The sequence below is a fragment of the Brassica napus genome, chromosome C7 (genome assembly GCF_020379485.1).
Source record: "Brassica napus cultivar Da-Ae chromosome C7, Da-Ae, whole genome shotgun sequence".
Classification (NCBI taxonomy): domain Eukaryota; kingdom Viridiplantae; phylum Streptophyta; class Magnoliopsida; order Brassicales; family Brassicaceae; genus Brassica; species Brassica napus.
Genome location: NC_063450.1, coordinates 18,771,619 through 18,785,318, shown reverse-complemented (window position 1 = coordinate 18,785,318; position 13,700 = coordinate 18,771,619). Strand labels below are relative to the sequence as shown.

General features: G+C 35.9%; 1 protein-coding gene across 1 annotated transcript; it reads right to left on the bottom strand.

Annotated features, from left to right (window-relative positions):
* Positions 1–12,637: 12,637 nt before the first annotated feature.
* On the bottom strand, positions 12,638–13,333 carry LOC106417347. The gene has a single exon (XM_013858165.1). The coding sequence runs from the start codon at positions 13,331–13,333 to the stop codon at positions 12,638–12,640; it is 696 nt and encodes a 231-aa protein (XP_013713619.1).
* Between the last annotated feature and the right edge of the window lie 367 nt (positions 13,334–13,700).

The window sequence follows — 13,700 nt, the reverse complement described above, 5'->3', positions numbered from 1 at the left end:
TTATTTCTTCATATGGTCTTATAATCATTGTATCTTAATATAGAAAAAAATTTAAACATTGATCATAAAAGTTTATGTGAGACTTTTAACAGTTTTACTAATTTATACTCGTTTTGAAAAATTCAAAATACAACATATACAAAAAAAAATCTAGATTTTTATTATATGATTAATGTAATTATGTAATTTATTTTAATAATAAAGAAATAAAAAAATGATAAAAAGTATACAAATTGTTATCAAATCTTTATTGTTTAAAATCATTAATTGCTATATATATCTTTTAATCAAATTAGGTAATTCCGTAGGTTTTATTTAAGGAAAATCTGCAAAATAATAAAGATTTGATATATGCGACCAACTATAGTCTGCGAAATATTATTTTGCTAGAGAGTATAATTTTTAGACTATAGTTTATATAAGGTGCTCTAGAATTCTTTGAAATAGGATTTGGAAGGCATACACAAGTGACACATATGATGAGTTTTTTTTTAAATTTTTACAAAATTCAGGTTATAATTTTTTAAAAGATCCTCAATTAATATATAGGGGATTCCAATGTCATTGAAGCTGCATTTAGGTAATCTATGTTATTTAGGTAATCTAGATAAGGCATTTCTTGTGGCAAATGGTATCAGGATGTATATCGGTAATGAAAAATTTAAAGGCACGAGGGATAAGAGGAGATATATGTTGTGCTCGTTGTGGAGATCCGGAAGAATCAATAAATCATGTATTTTTTGAATGTCCTCCTGCACGTCAAGTGTGGGCACTATCCAAGATCCCTTCAGCGCATAATATCTTTCCTATCAGCTCTTTATTTGTTAATATGGATCATCTTTTTTAGAGAGTGCAACCGAAAATGGATGACCATCAGTTTGCATGGATTTTATGGTATATTTGGAAAGCCCGAAATAACAAAGTTTATAGTAATTTGGATATTGATCCGCGGGACACTCTTAAATTAGCTGAAGTGGAATCATCACTCTGGGCAGAAGCACAGGTGGGAAATGAGCCAAGGAGGGGGCTCTCGGTACAAACCATTCCTCCTTTAGAGACATCAGGTCGATGGTGTTTTATTGATGGCTCATGGAAGGATAAGGAATTAATACCAGGGCAAGGCTGGTATAGTACTTTACCAGGATTTGATAGTCTACTGGGGGCAAGGAATGTACGGGCATGCCTCTCTCCCCTTCATTCAGAGATAGAGGCTTTGATTTGGGCAATTGAATGTATGAAGAATTTAAGACAGGTCCAGGTTACGTTTGCTACGGATTGTTCTCAATTGGTGAAGATGGTTTCGGAATCAGAAGAATGGCCAGCATTTGAAAGCTATTTGGAAGATATCAAGCTTCTCAAAGGAAGCTTCCTCAACTCAGACATCGTACATGTACCTCGGACGGCGAACCTTCGGGCGGATAGCTTAGCACGTAATGCACGCAAGCAATTGTCCTTTGTCGTTCACATGGATGCGGAGTTACCAATATGGTTTACAGAGTCAACATGAGTCTGTAAATTTCTTGCTAAAAAAAAAAATATTCACACATATACACACCTTTAGCTCTCGTTAAAATAAATATTTTAACTTCTAAAAAGTCTCTACTTTTTTAGCAAAAAAGGTCTCTATTTTTTTCAGCAAAAAAGTCTCTGTTTTTCGTCAAATTAAATATTTTTGGAAACTGTAAACGCAAAGGCAATACACAAACAGATAAAAAACACTGGGGTTTGTGACCAAATGAACGAGAAGGAACATTTAATTCTTCATGATTCCTGTAAAATTACACCATTCATAAAGAATTAATTTTTTTTCCATTCTTTCTCATTCTTTTTTTTTTGTAAAGAATAATAGAACAAAATTATTTTTCCATATATATTTGGGAAAGAACAATCATTCCCACTCATTCATGTTATTTTATTCTTCTTCATTTCTTTCATATTTGTTTTTAGTGTTCCTAAAATGGTCACCAGTCAGAGCCTAAAAAGTTGCATGTGTTTACATTTTGTAAAATTTATAAAATACAAAACTTATGGATTTCTTTTGTTGGTAATAATCTTGAAGTTAACTTTGGATCCCAGTTACACTAATCCTAATCAATATATGTTTAGGACAATAGGTTTTACTAATGTGTTTAGGAAATTATATCTCTATATAAGAAGATGCTGAGTTGTGGCATGAACTTCTGAGTTTTAGAGATTGATTGTCAAACGTTTCAAAGCAATAGTAGAGAAGGAGACGAATGCAACAATAAAAACTTTTAGTAAAAATAGAGGGTGAAAGTTTACAAGCACTGAATTCAGTAGTTTTTGCGAGTTATATGGAATCCTACTTAGCTGCTCCATACATGCCTCAACAAAGCAGAGCGGTGGAGCGACGAAATAGAACGTTGTTAGAGATGACAAGAAGTATTCTCAAACACATGGAGGTACCAAACTATCTTTGGGGAGAAGCCATGCGTCACTCAACATATTTGATAAACATAGTTGCAACAAAGACATTGGCGTCACAAACTCCATATGAAGCATACAAAGGAAGAAAACCAAGCATAAAACACTTACGAGTGTTTGGATATCGGATACACCAAGACTGAGGCAAGAAACATAAATAAGCTTGACGACAGAACCCGAATTCTTGCGCATCTAGGAATTGAACCCGACTCGAAGGCATATAGGATGTTTGATCCTGCGAGTAGAAAAATCATAGTTAGCAGAGATGTCGTTTTCGAAGAAGATAGAAGATGGAAGTGGAGAAACCTTCTTGATCACAAAACCGTGGAGAAACTAAGGCAGTTAAAAGTCACTTTCAGTGTCTATGGGAATCAAGGCATAAAAGATAATATCAAGGAACCAGAGGCAGATAATACCAAGATGAAGAAGGAGAGGATAAAAAATCCGATGACCATATATAGTCCTTACGGAATGCATCAAATTAGTGACTGATGCATGTAATATGAAATTGTCGACCAAAAAACATTTTCACAATAAATTATCTACGTTAAACCCGTCTTCTATTATTTTTAACATTAAATTAATCAAAGCATATCACTAATATTAGTTACACTTTGATCTCTTTTTCACTCAAGAAGAGAAAGAGCATGATTATTGGGGGTTTTTAGGGGGGTTCTTAGTGGAATATAAGAACCCATCTCTTAACTTTTAACTAAAAATGTTAAGAACCGGTTCTTAAAACTCTTATTTAAGAGCCGATTCTTAATTTTTTTAGTTAAAAGTTAAGAGAGTTTTTTTAGTTAAAAGTTAAGAACCGGTTCTTAAAACTCTTGCCGAGGTTCTTAACTTTGTAGTAGACTAATAGTTAAGAGTCAAACTGACAGATAAGAGCAAGTACGTAAATGTAACTGTATGCAACTAACTATACAGTTACCCTAGTCCACACTAACAAGCTTACCGTACAATGGGTTCATTTTAAAGAATGTTCTTTGGACTGGCACAGGTGGTCAAGTCCGATTTTTTCCGAGGGTGAGCGCTAGGAGTTTCCCGTAAATCGTGTGTGGAACATCTTCTGGATCGAAGCCTAAGAATATAAGCGACCACACGTGTATCAAATTTGCTTGGATCGGATATTGAACCGAAATTCTACCAGTTAGTGCTCTAAAATACGGATCCTCAACAATCCCGCCACCACGAACGAGCTGTGAAATCCTCTTTTACTTCACTTTTTTTTCAAACTTAGTTAAATATTTATGGAAAGTAGTATAGAGTCGTGGTAGAATAGTTATGAGACTTGTGAAGTGGTACAACTCGTGGAAACAAAGGTGGTCTCTCCATGACCAGTGACGTGGAACAACAAAATGTAAAATCTTTATCGGAGCTTATCTCTTACTTTGCTTCTTTGTTGTATTGATGTATGGCGTAATCCATACATGTAGTTCATAACTATATACAAGAAGCAATATACCCTCTTTGTATGGAACAAAATTCAGATAGAATATTTTTCTATTTACTGTAATAGGTTAAATATTTGAATTAGTCAATATTACACTTCACTAATAATCATAGATACACATTAGAAATCGATATCGATGCAACAGAAAATGTGCAAAAAAAACAAAGAAAATCCAACTATCTATCAAGGATTTTTTATATAACAAACCATGTACGTACTTATAATGAGATAAATCAAATCATTTATTTATTGATTTAAAAATTTCAACGTTTCAAATCTTTCATAGTCAAGTACATTATAATCAACAATCAGCATCTAGAAGAGAATATATATAAATCTAAAAATAAAATTTCACTACGATTACATTTATCATATTCCATAATCATTTAATGGAAACCTATTTTATCTGATGGCTAACTAAAATGCTTAATAATGTTTTTACATCAAAAAGTCCAGAATTTTGATTCCCAAAACTGCAATTTCTCCAGATTAATGAATGTAAATTAAAAAACATATCCAACATGGAACAAGAAAAGTCCTTTTAAAAAAGTGGGACAAGAAAAATCGGTTTTAGAAGTTCCATTTAAATGCTGTAGACATTTGTGCAATGTATAAAATTACCCATTGTAGAATTAATCTGGTAGTTTTCGTAATTTGTAACACTAAAATTACATAATCATTAATACGGCAAAATAAGGTATTAACTAGAATCTTACCCGCATTTTAAAAACGTAGGATTATATTTTAACAAAAAATTAATTTTATATACAATAATTTTTAAATATTATATAGTTGTGAGTTTTAAAAAATACAAATAAAATAAAAATAGTATATAGTTAAAGATATAAAAATTTAAACATATGTTAATAGTTTTATTTTTGTATAAAAATATTATATACTTTACAAATTTTAACCTCTTTTAACGGTGGATAATATTTTATTTATCATTTAAAAGGAAACAAATATTTTTGAAAATAAAATTTTTAACCTACCAATTTAATATAAATTTCCACATTTATATTTCTATAATAATTATTTTAATATATATATATATATAATATAATTATTAAACTTATTAAAGTAGCATATAATTTTATTTTTCGTCTTATAACAAAATTTTAGCTAATACCAATTTATAATAATATTGTGTTACTAATTACAAAATAATTAATACCTAATTTTAGTAAAAAAATTGATATTTTGTTAAAACTTTGTTACATATTTCAATAGATTTTTTTATAAATAAAATAATAATAAAATTTATTGTTAAAATTTAAAATATCATTAATAGTTTAATGATAATTAAAATATTCGAATATTTTTAATGACTTATTTTGTAAATAGGACATGAACTGTTAGTTCTATACTATGATTATATTTTCATAAAATAGATTTTAAAGTATGGTTCAATTTGAAAAAAAAACACACACACATGAAAATGTTACAATGTTTTTTTGAAAAAAAATGTTACAATGTTACATTTTCTGTTTTAATAAGAGAGATATAAAACCATATAGAAAGCAACAATTTGATGGTTACCATTTAATTTATTAGTATCTCTATTAGGAAGATGGCTTATTCAAAAATTCGTGCATAAGGGTTTATATGGTTTTCTATTATAAATAGTGACTATACCAAACTATATAGAAAGAAAGTAGTGTATCAACCATAAAGATCCATCGTTCGAATATGATGATCTCTCCTATCCAATCAGAAAACATTTGTAAGGGTAAAACTAATCTAGTGTCGAACTTTATATATACACTTTTTTAGATCATCTCGAAAATGACACTCTATTATGAAATTTCCAAAACTCTATATTTGAAGTTTAAAAGTATTATTCTCCAAAAGCAAAACTTCGAACTTAACTTCAAAAATATTTATATTTTATCTTATGTTTTTTATATTTGTCATAAATAAATTAAATTCATAAAAGTTTTGTAAATAACTAAGCACATATATAAAAATATTACAACAATATCAACTAATAAAATGTTATATTTAAATACAAAATTTGAATAGAAATAACATAATTAATATTAAACTTCAAAAAATACCATAATATTCCATAAAACTATTTTCGTAATGCATATATGATCAACTAGTGTATTTCGAGGTAAAAAAATGTCTCTCTTTATTTTTAATTTATAAATCACAAACTATAATTGTTAAAATCAGGTGATCTTAAACTTGTAAATACATTAGATCTGAACAAAAAAAAGTAAAAGAGGAAAATAAATATTGCTAAAAGACTTAATTTCTATCAATGATATTAAAACTCAGTGAATACATTCGATCCGATAAAAAAAGAATTGTACGAAATAGACATCAAAAACAACCATCTTCGGTTGCACAAAATTTGTTTGGACAATATTTTGGAGATTTTGGAGATTTTGGAGGTTCTTGATCAAATTTACATTACTACTAGTGTTGTAATATTTAATTTTGTGTAATAGTTATGTCTTCATGTAATTTTTGAAAATATTTTTGTTGTTAAGTTTCTTTTGTATTGGTGTTGTCTAAATATAGTTTTAAAATATTTTAAATCTTATTTTAAAGTTTTTTTTAATTTTATGTGTAAAACTTAAATTTATAAAAAAATTGAAATTTTTATGAAATGTGAATTTTTTTAGGATTAATACGATAAACAAGAAAATATTTAAGAATTATAAATGTGATTTGTAATTTTATGGGCCAAAATGCAAATAAAAATATTTTGAGAAGTAAAACTTCAAATATAGAGTTTCACTCGTCAATTTGAAATTTTATAGTTTTTTTTTTAAAAGCAAAAAACTTCAAATATGAAGTTCTTGTTAGAGATAAACTTGAAGATAAACATGAAGAATAACTTGGAAATCGAGTCATACTTATCCTATTCGAGTTATGTTTAGGATAAAGGGTTTTCCTAGTTAGTTAAGGATATATATCTCTATATAAGAAGATGGTGAGTTGTGCCATGAACTTGTGAGATTAGAGATTATTTGTGAGAGCTTAAGTTTTGAGGAATTTTCTTAAGCTAATAAAGTGAGAGTTCTATAATCTTGAGTTTCATATACATACGTTTGGATAAGAATTGGTATCAGAGCAAAATTTGGAATCAATAACTGCGACAGAGATGGGTGATATAACGACTGTTGCCATCAAACCTAAAGAAGGACCGTCGACGATAACATGTCCAATGCTAAACACAACAAATTATACAGTATGGGCTATTCGAATGAAGATCCTTCTTAAAGTGCATCGAGTGTGGGAGATTGTCGAGGAGGAAACGAATGTAAGCGACAAAAACGACATGGCCATCGCTCTCATCTTTCAATCCATTCCGGAAGCGCTCATCTTGCAGGTTGGAGATCTAGACACATCAAAGAAAGTTTGGGATGCCATAAAAGCTAGACACCTAGGGGCATATAGAGTTCGGGAAGCTAGACTACAAACCCTAATGGCGGAGTTTGATCGCTTGAAGATGAAGGAAACTGAAACCATAGATGACTTCGTTGGCAAGCTATCTGAAATTTCGTCAAAATCTGCGGCTCTGGGAGAAAATATTGAAGAAACAAAGCTTGTGAAAAAGTTTCTCAAAAGTCTACCCCGGAAGAAATACATTCACATTAGCAACAAACGGCTGTTCTATTACTCAAACTTGAGTTAGTCTGGGCAACCAGACCGGGATAGAACAACCAATAAAACAAAGGGGTCTATGAAAAGAACGAGCATTCCTAGCAAGCGAATCAGTAATCTCATTTTGCGCCCTTGGGAAGTGAATAATCTTGAAATCCAGAAAACACATCTTGAGGATTTGAATGACCTCCAGTTCAGTTGAGAAGCTTGGCCATGCTTGTGGGTCCGCTACCATTGCAATCAGGTCCTTGCAATCCGTCCCAAACCTCTGACATGTCGAGTGCTGAATCATGCTTTCCATTGCCCATCTCAACACTTCTAATTCAGAGTGTAGAGCTGTCTCTCGCCTCCTTAAGTTCCTTGTCCCCATAAGCTGAATCTTCCCCATGCTATCCTTCCACATCCATCCAATTCCACTGAAATGATCAGTGGAAGTCCATGATTCATCCACCATACATATATTCTCCAAGCTTAAGGCTTGAGCTTCTTCAACACTTTGTGCATGTGGAGATACATGTATTGCATCCTTTGCATTGTACCAAGCCTGACACTAACCCTCTGCATATCTAACCAATTCCAATGGATCTCTATCTATACCTCTGAAGAGCTTATCATTCCTAGTCTTCCAAATGTACCAGATTATCCAAGGATAAGGGTCTCTGTCATCGGCTGGCTGCATAATACTGTTTTTCCGCCAAAATAGATAATCCACATTGGTATAGATACTCGAAGTAGGGAACGTTTGAGAGCTTGACGGTGTTGTTGATAATTCCCATGCTTGTACTGCTGGCGGACATTCAAAGATCGCATGAGTAACAGTTTCTTCTGGCTCTCCACATCTTGGACAATAGTTATCACATCGCATATTACGACGGACTAGATTTCTTGTGACCGCTACCTGTCCTGAAATAAGTTGCCATATAAGATGACAAATCTTCTGTGGTGCATTCACTTTCCAAGCAAATGCTTGAAGTTTGGTTATACTAGGCTCCATTACTTCTTTTTCCTCGACATCTTTCAGTATATTTGTAGCTACCCAATACCCTGATTTGACTGTATATTGCCCATTTTTGGTGTAGCTCCAACAAAAAGTATCCCGTCGATGAGTATGACTTATGGCCAGACTCTGAATCATCTGTATATCCTCTTGATCAACATATTATTCTAGCAATCGAGTGTCCCACTCCTTCGTTTCAAAGTCAATAAGACTACTGACAGTCATCTTTGGATGTACTACTGGGGCTCTAGATCGGGCCGGTCTTGCCGGAGTAGATGGGATCCAAGGATCCTGCCACATATTAATTTCATAGCCTGCGTGCATTTTGCTCCTGATACCTAAAAGTAATAGCTTTCTTGCCGCAATAATACTCGTCCACACAGCCCCAATACGCAATGGTGAGCTCAGACGATTGTATTTTCCCCGGAGAACTCTTGCCACCAATGAATCTGGGAACTGAACTAGACGCCAAAGCTGCTTTGCTAGAAGAGCTAGGTTGAATTCGTGTATCATCCGGAAACCTACTCCTCCCTCCTCTCTGGGCGCACCATCTTCTCCCATTTAGCCCAATGGATACCTCTTTTTGGTGGATTAGAGCTCCACCAAAATTGTGCAATGGCACTTGCAAGGTTCTCTCATATCTCCAGAGGAAGCAGGAACCTGGACATGACGTATGTCGGGAGAGCTAGCAAGATAGATTTGATTAAAACTTCCTTTCCCCCTTTTGATAGCCATCTACCAGTCCAACCATTTACTCTGTGCAGTAGTTTCTCCTTTAAGAACGCGAATAGCCTGCACTTTGATCCACTAATATCTTCAGGGATTCCGAGATAATTACCCATTCCCCCTTCATTTTGTATACCAAGTGTATCTTTGATCACCTGTCGGTCATTTGCTGGAATCCGCTTACCAAAGAGCAATGAGGATTTTTCAAAGTTGATGCATTGTCCTGATGCTTGGCCATATTTCCTGACTACTTTCATAACTTCTTCACATTCACGGGGCTCCGCCTTACAAAAAAAAAAGTTATCATCAGCAAAGAGAAGGTGTGATACCGAGGGGCTGGCACGTGCGACCCGCATCCCCATTATCTTCCCTTGGTTCTCTGCATGATTAAGAAGGCTAACGAGCGTTTCCGTGCATAGAATAAATATGAAAGGAGACAAAGGATCTCCTTGACGTAAACCTCCACCTGGGACAATATTTCCCCTCGGCTCTCCATTCATAAGAACTTTGTACTTGACCGAGGTAATACATCTCATAATCCAACCAATCCATATATCCGGGAATCCCATCTTCCTCATAACAGCCTCAATGAATGACCATTCCATCCTATCATATGCTTTACTCATATCAGTTTTTATGGCCATTCTCTTAACACGTCCCCCAGGTTTTGTCCGCAGCGCATGAAACATCTCCTGAGCTATCATGATATTATCTGTTATCTGTCTTCCAGCAACAAAGGCTGACTGGGTCTCAGATATCCGTTGTGGTAGGACCTTCTTTAATCTTTGGCATAAGACCTTAGATATAATCTTATAGCTGACATTGCATAGACTGATGGGCCTAAACTTTGACATCTCATTCGGCTTATTCATCTTCGGGATCAGGCAGATATTGGTGTCATTTAATCCCTGCGCCATTGTCCCTTCGAAAAGAAATTGGTTAACCATCCGAGTCAAATCCTCTTTGACAATATCCCAAAACTTCTGGTAGAAAAGGGCTGTCATGCCATCTGGCCCTGGTGCTTTCTCTGGGTGCATCGCAAAAAGCGCTAATTTTACCTCCCATTCAGTGACTGGTCTTGTAAGATCCTCATTTATTTCCCTAGTAATCGATGTCGAGACTTCCACCAACGCATCAACTATATCTTCCGGATTAGTAGACTCAAATATTTGTCTAAAATAGCTAGTAGCAATGGCTACTAATCCTTCCTCATCCTCCACCACATTTCCATTCTCATCTAGGAGTTGTGTGATCCTATTTCTTGCTCTTCTTTGCTTCACCAAAGCATGGAAGTATTTTGAGTTTCGATCACCTTCCCTCAGCCATAGAACCCTACTCTTCTGCCTCCAAAACATCTCCTCTGCCTTAAGAGCAGTAGACAGTTCTTTTAGGGCAGCTGCTATCTCCTCAGACGTAGCATCATCATTCGAGTATAGACCCTCCACCTTTTCCTTAAGGTCCTCCACTAGCTTCTCTGAATTCACATTGTTTTGTCTTCTCCATTGACCTAAAGCTTTACGACAGCTAGCAATATGATCCATTATATTCGCATCCGGTGGCAGATTGTCAGACTTCCATCCTTCCAGAATTACTTGTCTCAGTTCCTCATTATCCAACCAGCGTTTATCAAACTTAAATTTCTTTTTCCTCCTTGCTGGTTTCGTGAGAATACCCGTTAGGACCGGACGATGATCCGATCCCCAAAGCCTAAGATACTTGGCAGCAGTATGAGGAAATTTTTCATGCCAATCCTCATTCCCCACCGCTCTGTCCAGTCTACAGCTAACTGTTGTCCCTCCTGAACTTTTCCCAACCCAAGAGAGCATATTCCCAGTAAATGGGAACTCAAGCATTCCACAATCACTCAACATCTGCTTGAAAGGCAGGAAAGAACTATCAGATCGCCTCCTACCTCCTTCCTTCTCGCTATGATCAGTTATTTCATTAAAATCCCCTATCATGAACCACGGTCCATTTCTTGTTGTTGAGAAACGCATAAGACGTTCCCAAACTTGATCTCTTCTTTCTAGTACAGGGTCTTTATAAACAAACGTCACATAGACTTTTATTCCATCTATGACTGCCTCAATGTCAATCATACGATTATTCGAAAATAAAACATTAACTTGAAATTCATCCATAAAAAATAAAGCTAAACCTCCACTGAGTCCAAGTGGCTCAACAGTAAACAAATGATCAAATCCTAAGTTGGCCTGAATGTTTTGTAACAGCAGCCTCCTGTTCTTCGTCTCAGAAAGGAACACAAGTCCTGGGCGATGCTTCTGACACATCTCTGTAAGGCGTCGAACTGTGAGGTCGTTCCCAATCCCTCGACAGTTCCAACTGATTGTCTTCATAGATGATGTTTCGATGGGTATTTGGAACCCATCAAACCATCACTAGTGGACGAACTTCCTCTAGTTATCTTAGAGGCATGAAGTCTTGACTTTCCAGTTTCAGTCGATCTTGTGCGTCCGGATTGCTTGATTGATCGCATACGTGGAGATCCCCGACGATGGAACTCATTCTTTTTACTTTGAATGCCCAAAGGAGCAATCAATTTGGCACCACTACGGGCTCCTTTTATCCCTTTGTGAGCCTTGTGTGCCGTTGATACGTCAGCCAGTGAAGAAGATCGCGCCTGTTCTTCAATATCCATTAGATCATCATACAAAAGATCATCGTCTTGGCCATCACAATCCATCATCCCTCCGTCACCTGTGTCCAATAGTTCCATGTCGTTTAGAGCTCCAATCATTTGATCATTCTCAGCCTCAACTGCTGGAACATTTGGAGAAAACGTTAGAGAAAAAACTACACTTCTGTCTCGAATCGTAACGTTATCAACCATGCGAAGCGGATCATGTGATGGAGTCACTATAGCACTGGCCAATCTTTTAACACCCTGATTTCCTCCACTCGCTTGCTCCACAGTCCATTGTGTAAGCTCCTCGCGAGATGGTGTTAAGTTCTTATCGGATGTATGTTCATAAGGAACAACATCATGAGATTGTGAGCTACAACGTAGAGGATCATCTACCCTCTTCTCCATCACGCTATCCTTCACCACTTTCTTTTCACACCAGGTTTGATCAACATGACGATCATATGGTTTTCCACCATAGCGAGAACCTCCATACCGAGACCCTTTGGGGACCTCATGACGTCACCGAATGATTCTATTCGTATGTGACATATATCGATCAGTGGCTCCACTGTGACCGCCCTGGTATGTATTCTCATCATAATGCCTGACTTTGTAGTCATGGTTGCGCCTTGCTTCAGACCATCGAGATGTTACCTCTTTAGTTCGATCATCCTTTTGTCTAGATTGATGGGAAGACTCCACTTCACGTTTGTGTTGATCACTCAGCAAAGGCTGACGACCATACTGCTCACCAGGTAGCTGCACTCGCGCAAAGACTCCCCCCCCGGTCCATAAGAGATTGAGGACGATTAGTGTTGATGGTAGGACAATACCCTTTTTCAGGAGACATCAGGCTGCATGTAGTACAATGCTTGAAGAGCATATCATACTTAAACTCAATGGTCACCTCCTCACCTTCATACTCACCCTTCCTTTTGAACTTTAAAGGACGTCGAGAATCAATGTCTATAAGCATGCGCCCCTCCTCGAGTTCCAGAGTATCAACGTAGCCAAGTCTGCCTCCAATGCTCCTCAAGTTGTTGACATTCCATAAGTGAAGCGGGATTCCAATTACCCGTACCCAAAAAGAAATGATCCATGGGTAGTCATCGTGCACAATTGGTTCCCACCTCACCAAAACAAACATACAGTAGTTGTAATGAAATGGTCCTTTACGAAGAACGGACTTAAGATCCTCTTCACATGAAAAATTGAATAAGAATTTTCCATTTCTCAGATCATTCGCTGTGATACGATCAGCCATTCCCCACTGAGATGGCATTGTCTGCAAGAGTTTCTCAACATTTTGCTTCTTAGCATTAAGAACCTTACCAATCAGAGACATCCGGAACTCCTTTATAACTTGCGAGCCATCCTGATCAGTGAGCCTAATAGGTTCATCATCATCCTCGTACAGAATTCCTTTGCCTTTTAGATCTGCCATATGAGCAGATTTGACTCGAGACAAGGACCCCATACAAAGATATTCGGGCAAACGGGGTTATACCCTATACAGAGACTCTGTTTCTCTATCTTATATACAGAACACATGTTCTGATATAGGCCAGCTGAGAATATGTCTCCTCCCTTATCTCTCAAACCTCTGCTGCCTGAGATCTGAACGATATAATGTCCTGGACCGAGTGTGGAAACAAGATCTGACCGTGATCACCAAACCAATCGGTCGGGGAAGCGTTGCGTACCGGTGAAGAAAGCGTGATACCCTCAGAGATCCTTTAAGAATGAAATAGTCCTGGCTAAACTAAACGTCAATGAACGTCTAGCCTAGGAGAAGATCGAATTTTCAAAGA